The sequence below is a fragment of the Arachis ipaensis genome, chromosome B08 (assembly GCF_000816755.2).
Source record: "Arachis ipaensis cultivar K30076 chromosome B08, Araip1.1, whole genome shotgun sequence".
NCBI classification, from domain to species: Eukaryota; Viridiplantae; Streptophyta; class Magnoliopsida; order Fabales; family Fabaceae; genus Arachis; species Arachis ipaensis.
Window position 1 is genome coordinate 100803617 of NC_029792.2, and position 7297 is coordinate 100810913.

General features: G+C 37.1%; 2 protein-coding genes across 2 annotated transcripts in view; both read left to right on the forward strand.

The window, feature by feature from the left end:
* LOC107613804 overlaps positions 1 to 1662 on the forward strand; it is a 3742-nt gene extending 2080 nt beyond the window's left edge. The window contains exons 4-5 of the mRNA XM_016315959.2: positions 324 to 459; positions 1121 to 1662. Of these exons, the coding sequence (XP_016171445.1) occupies positions 324 to 459; positions 1121 to 1405 (421 nt within the window). The 3' untranslated portion in view covers positions 1406 to 1662. The remainder of the gene's footprint in view (positions 1 to 323; positions 460 to 1120) is intronic.
* LOC107611279 lies at positions 3046 to 5305 on the forward strand. The gene is made up of 4 exons (XM_016313225.1): positions 3046 to 3052; positions 3602 to 3669; positions 3795 to 4746; positions 4944 to 5305. Exons 1-4 carry the CDS (start codon positions 3046 to 3048, stop codon positions 5303 to 5305), a joined length of 1389 nt encoding a protein of 462 aa, XP_016168711.1.

Here is a 7297-nt window from a genome sequence, read left to right on the forward strand (position 1 = left end):
TTTTTTGTGTATATTTTTTTACATTTTACATTCTTTTATATGTATTTTTGATTATTTACTCCAATGTCTATTATATTAGAGTTTCAATATTGTACTGGTTAATATTTTTTTTTCAATTCTATCTTTATTTTAATAATCTCTATGTCAACTTATAATATTACGTCACAATAAAAATATTAAAATAATCCAATATTCAAAAACTTTTAATATACATATTAAACTCTTGAACCACCGTTATGCATAAATGAAGAGAATAATTACGTAAAAAATATTGGTTTTAGCCGTGAATGAAGGAAACTAATGATTTGAAGTTGTATGTGCAGGGCTGCATTTTCAGAATTTGATGCAGAAATTGTGGCAAACTTGACCGATAAGCAAATGATGTCTATAAGTTCGGAATATGGCATTGATATCAGCAAAGTTCGAGGAGTTGTTGATAATGCTAACCGAATTTTAGAGGTACTAGTAACTAATAATAACCACTAATAAGCAAAGCATCAAACCTTAGAAAAATGTGCCATCATCAATGTTTTCTTATTTGGTCTCTCTCTTCTTTTCATATCATGTGCGCTCCATAAATATTTATTTGTTTGAGCTGGTTTAATTTATTTAAGTGAATATTCTATTAAGAAATAAATCTTCGAGTATTAATTAGTGATGTTGCTTTTAGCTGCATTTTCCTATTATTTTCTCTTTTAATTCAACCATTAACAATAAAGTTGCAGACCAGCAACTAGTTCCAATAGGCTGGAGTGGAAGCTAAGTGTTAATTCTTGGGCCCCACTTGAGCTCATCCATCTCTTCTGAACTTTAAACTATATCAATATCAATATCAATGTCACATGATATGCCAACACAGTTGTAGACTTGTAGTTACTTTTGTTCAGAATTACAAATGATTAGTACCTAATTTATGTTTGAAAAATAATTTTATATATCTTCTTAATATGATTTGAATAAATTTTTTGTTAAGTAAATGAAAAAAATTTAATATTTTTTAAAATTTAAGATACAGATGTTTTTTTAAAGAGAAGTTATTATAATAAAAAATTAAACATGATCTACTTAATTAAGGGATTTGCTAATATATTTTGCTTTTGCAAATTATCATTCTTCACAGGTTAAAAAAGACTTTGGATCATTTGAGAAATACATATGGGGGTTTGTGAATAACAAACCAATCAGCACCCAATACAAATTTGGACACAAGATCCCAGTAAAGACCTCAAAATCAGAGAGCATAAGCAAAGACATGGTTAGGAGAGGGTTCAGGTTCGTTGGTCCAACTGTGGTTCACTCATTCATGCAGGCATCTGGTCTAACTAATGACCACTTAATCACATGCCATAGGCACTTGCAATGCACCTTGCTTGCAGCAGCAAGGCCTTACTGTGGTACTCCATAGAATAGAATGCCTCAATTTGCTACAACAAAATAAGAGATTGATTTATTGACCAAGAAGATGAGAAAGTACATGCTGAATTGGAGCATATGTAATTGTGCTAACTATAGTTTGTATTCTGAGTTATTAATTGTTTGTGTATAATATTAGGATTAGGATTGAAGGAAAAAAAAGGTTTTCTGATTTGTGAGTGTTTGTGATTGTGACAAGAAGTTTTTAATAGTTTGGGTGTATTTTTTTTTTTTTTGCAATGCTTTTTTTTTATAAATTTAAGTTAGTTCAATACTGATTAATTTACTAACTTTCAAATATATTACGAGTCTTTGTTAACTGTATTAATCTTATTTGATAAATGGATTTGTTAGAACAAAGAGAAGGAACTCAAGGGTTAGGATGGTGTTATTTAAATTTTAAGCGATGGGAGGCTTTAGGCTTAGGGAACAATGACCATGTGCATGTGCAGTTGGGAAGTGGCAAGGGCATGTGTGGTGTCAGTTTGCTTTTTAATCCATGTGACCCATCAGAGACTTTGCATTATTTGGTTCCTTTAACAGCCTGTTTTGTAGAGACTAGAGAGTGTGTGTGTCTTGTGTAGGGACCACACATTACCCTTCTTCCTTATTCCTTTCTCTTAGATTTGTTTATGTACTGTCTATGTTACTTCAACTCTATCATGTATTTATTCTCTTCTAACTTTTGTTTTTAATACTTAAAAATAGGTATTACAGATAATTTACAAGAACATGAGAGAAAAATATCGTCGGGACTATTTTTTGAAAAATCAATTCTCTGAGATGATAGGCATTTTCTGCTAGACACTCGTATGTTCTATTATATAAAATTTAAATACCGAAGATATTTTTTCTTTTTATTTATTTGGTGTGGATGATTTTGAGTGGCCTTCAATTCATTTGTCATGTGTCATGTGCTCCTGTACTAGTTTGAATGCTAATATGTATACCTTTTTCAAGAATGTTAACAAGATAAGTATCTCTCCCAACCACCATGTGCCCAACTTTTTTGTGTGAAAGAAACAATATTTTCTTTTTTAATTATTATTAGTTTCTTGCTATCATCCTCTTCTAATTGGTAGTTCAATCACTAAAACTAAGATTTTGAATATAAATCATTTGCCATCTATCACCACCAATTCACCCCATGGTGATATTAGAGAGAAAATAATTTAAATTTGTTATATTTAACCAAGAATGAGTTATAACTACTGTCAGAATTACTACACAAATAACTATTATTTTTTTTAAAGATAGATTTTATTTCATTAGAAATAAAATAAGGTGGTCTCAAATCTCGGTGTCTGCGATGCGGCTTGAATAAGTTTTATGTTAAAAATTTATTCGATCAAAATATTAATTTTACTTGTGGTACAGTTTTAATTGGATGAATTTTTTTTAGACAATCTGATCCAATTTCAAGCAATTTGATTGGATTGAATTTGCGATATATATAGGGTTAATAATCAAATTCGTCCCTGAAAAGATCACCCATTCTTCAAATTAGTCTTCAGATAATTTTTTTAGTCATATTAGTCCTTGAAAGATAAAATATAAGTTAAATTGGTCCTTTCGTTAGTTAGATGATGTCGTGGCAGGTTAATGGCACGTGTCACAAAATGATTGGTTTACATGTCAGGTCAGTGACACCTAGCATGCACGTGTCACTTGACATGTAAAAAAGTTAGGGCAAATCACTATATTAAGCCAAGGAGAGGAAAATTTTACACAAATCCGCCAAACCAAAATCTGGTTCATGAATCAACCAATGCACGTTTCTATGTAGTTCGAACCAGCTCAATTCGAACTCCATTTACATATAATTCGAATCACATCAATTCGAACTATACACATACGCACACACACTAATTCGAATCAACCTGATTGTGTAATTCGAATCAGGATGATTCGAATTACTCTCCAGCACGCAATCCCAAGTAATTCGAATTAGGCTGGTTTGAATTATATAGGGCCAGACGTGTATAAATATGGTGTGAACGTGAATTGATCTCATTAGAGTGAGAAAATGGCTAGTGAGGAGAGTTTTGTAGTGTTGGTTCACCACAGAGGATTGATTAAGAGGAAACACGATCCGGTGTGAAGTTCACCGATAAGGATCCTCTCAGTATTTTTATGAGGCCTACGACAAGTTATAATGACCTTGTTAATTCTGTACTACAAAAACTAGGTTTGGAAGGCGTGAAACAGGTTAAGAAGTTTTTCTATCACATTCCAATCTCCGTGCTGCAAGAAATTGTGAAGTATGATTGTTTCACGATCGGGAGTGATGAGGACTTGCAGGTCATGTTTCATTGTCGTCGGCAGTTTTCCGAAGTTAGGACACTTGAACTGTTGGCGAAATTGGTTGATGTGGTATCCAGCTCGGGGGTTTGAATCGGAATACCCACACTGTAGGCACGGTAGCCGGTTCTAGCTCCAGACCTGCTGGTGCATCTTCGTCCGTCCCTGTGTATGAACCTCCGGTCGAGCCTGTTGCCTCCCCTTCGTTCGCTGTTGATCTCAACTGTAGTGGAGGCGGCGAGGTTGGAATAGGGGATACTGTGCTGACCTCTTTACAGTGTGCTGCACCGGCTGGTCTGGGCGAAGCATTGTTGGATGATCCAGACGATGATGATGTGGAGCCGGATATCATTACTGATGACAGTGGTGATGATATTGGAGCGAGTGAGCCAGCTGGGGCGGGAGGTGGTTCTAGCTCTGGCACACAGCAGTACCTTCTGCACTTTTTATCTTTGGACTTGGAAGCCATGATACAGGTGGGGGCTCCTGGGGAGCCTACTGGATTTGGTGCTAGAGATGCCGAAGGGTCTACACGTCTGACAGAGTTTCAAGTTGGTCAGCAGTTTCAGGATAAAGATGAGGCTGTGTTAAGTGTGAAGACATACAACATCCGACGCGGGATACAGTACAAGGTGGTAGAGTCTGACTACCACCAGTATGTTGGGAAGTGTTCTGAGTTTGGGAATGGGTGCACATGGTTGATTAGGCTTAGTCTCCAGCAGCGCAAGGGCATTTGGGAGGTCAAACGGTACAACGGACCACATACGTGTCTCGCGACGTCCATCTCCAGTGACCACAGGAGTCTGGATTATCATGTGATCTCGACTTACATCATGCCAATGGTTAGAGCTGATGCATCCGTCAGCATTAAAGTGCTCCTGAATGCGACGGCAGCACACTTTGGGTTCAGGCCGATGTACAGGAGGGTTTGGTTGGCGAAGCAGAGGGCCGTTGCCCACATCTATGGTGATTGGGATGAGTCGTACAACGAGCTCCCTAGGTGGGTGTTAGGAGTTCAGCTGACAATGCCTGGTACTGTTGCAGTCCTTAGGACGAGCCCTATTCGAGTTTGGGGCCAGGTGGACGACTTGCAAGCTTATTTTCACCGACTGTTCTGGACGTTTCCGCCATGTATTGAGGCATTCCGTCATTGCAAGTCCTTGGTGAGTATTGACGGCACCCATCTTTATGGCAAGTATGGGGGAACATTGCTCGTCACGATTGCACAGGATGGAACTCCAACATTCTGCCTGTTGCATTTGCACTAGTTGAGGGTGAGAATGCTGAGTCGTGGTCCTTCTTTCTCTCCCACCTGCGTCAGCACGTGACACCACAGCCAAGTCTGCTGGTTATATCGGACAGGCATAACGGCACGGCATCAAGGCTGCTTGAGGCTCCGGACGGAGGATGGCTACCTCTAGCTGCCTACCGTGCATTCTGCATTCGACATGTGGCAGCAAATTTTGCCCTGACCTTTAAGGGCAAGGACGCAAGGAGGCTTCTTGTGAATACAGCCTATGCTAAGATTGAGGTGGAGTTTGATTACTGGTTTGATATTCTGCGCTCTGAAGACCCTGCCATGTGTGAGTGAACGAACCGGATTGAGTATTCATTATGGACGCAGCATCAGGATGAGGGTCGGAGATTTGGTCACATGACGACAAATATCTCCGAGTGTGTTAATTCAATCCTGAAGGGGGTCAGGAATCTGCCTATGTGCTCGCTGGTGAAGGCAACTTACGGGAGGTTGGCCGAACTATTCGTTCGCAAGGGGATAGAGGTTGAGGCCCAGCTGGGAACCGGACAACAATTCAGTCAACATCTGATGAAGTGTATAGAGGCCAATCTGAAGACGGCCAGGTGCTTCACGGTAACTTTGTACGACAGAGATAACTCGGAGTTCACCGTCTCGGAGACGACTCCTACTGGTTCGTTCTCACTCGGTAGCTACAGGGTGTCACTCGGGTCTCAGACATGTGACTGTAGATACTTTCAGGCACTTCATTTCCCGTGTCCTCATGCCCTGGCATGCTGTGCCTATTCACGGGTAACTTGGCAGCCGTATGTCCACCAGGTGTATTGTCTTAGCTCCGTGTTCAGTGTGTACCGGATGGGGTTCACACCTCCCATTCCCGAGGGTTTCTGGCCACCATACGATGGGCCGGCAGTGACACCAGACCCCAACAAGAGGCGTGCGAGCGAGGGATGTTCCAGGTCCACCAGGATACAGACTACTATGGATGAGGCATATCCAAACAGGCCGAAGAGATGTGGGCTCTGTCGGCAACCAGGACACACACGTCGGAGGACCAAGTCACATGGGGGGGGGATGAGTAGGGTGTTGGTAGCTTTATTATTATGTTATTAACTTTATTAGTTAATGTGATGAAAACAAAACCATTAAAATAAACCACATGCAAAACCATTAACATAAACCACATGCAAAACTACTAAAATAAACCACTAAAAAAATTTTTTCTAACTACTAACCTCGTCGTTGATGACCCCGGCTATATGAGCAACTACATCCAAACGATATAGTCTTTCCGGATTGTCCCCCATCGGCTAAGTATCCTGTTCGAGCATTTGTCGGAGTGAAACTGGGTCGTTTTCTCTAGGATTTGGTGGGGTCTGAGAATGAAAAAGTGATTCGAATAAGGTGGGTTCGAACTCCTTTTATAGCCAAATCCAGTGTAATTCGAAACAACCCAATTCGAATTACTACTAGAGGCAAAAAGTGAGTAATTCGAATCACCCTGATTCGAATTAAGCAATGTATAATTCGAATCAGGTTGATTCGAATTAGTGAGTGTGTGCATGTGTCTATAATTCAAATCAAGGTGATTCAAATTACATGTATTTTGAGTTCGAATTGACCTGGTTCGAACTATATAGAAATGTGCATTGGTTGATTCATGAACCAGTTTTCGGTTTGGCTGATTTGTGTAATTTTCTGCTCCCATTGGCTTAGTTATGTGATTTTCCTAAAAGTTCAGACAAAATCATTTTCATCCTTAAAATGTTAAAAATTAATCAAATTAGTTTTTATATAATTTTTTTTATTTTTCTTCATAATATTAAATTAAAAATATTTTTGATAGTACTAATTTTTAATATTATTTTTTAGACCTTAATAAACAAAATTCCATTTACATAAAATAATAAATATAATTAAATTATTATAAAATTATTTTTTTATTTTTATTTTAAAATTTTATATTTTTAAATTGTAATTTTTTTATAGTTAAATTTTTTTATTTAAATGAATTTATCAAATTATTCTTGATTATATATTTAACAATTTAATATTTTAAATCTCACTAAATAATATAGTAGTTATTTTAAATATTTTAATCTTTTAGATTTCACTAAATAAATATAGTAGTTATTTAAAAAATATATTAAAATATTCAGATTTAACAAGTGATCTCACCAATCGGTTTTTCAATTATTAAGTTCTACCATATAAATTAAATAATAATAAAAATTATAATTTTAAAAATTTAAAAGATTTAAATTTTAAAATAACTACTATATTATTTAGTGAGATTTAAAATATTAAATTGTTAAATATATAATCAAG

Excerpts from the sequence above, each read along its gene's own strand:
- LOC107611279 (XM_016313225.1), top strand. Across the intron at positions 3,670-3,794 it reads TCTCCGTGCTGCAAGAAATT|CTCGGGGGTTTGAATCGGAA; the intron begins GTGAAGTATGAT and ends TGTGGTATCCAG. Across the intron at positions 4,747-4,943 it reads AGTTCAGCTGACAATGCCTG|GATGGAACTCCAACATTCTG; the intron begins GTACTGTTGCAG and ends ACGATTGCACAG.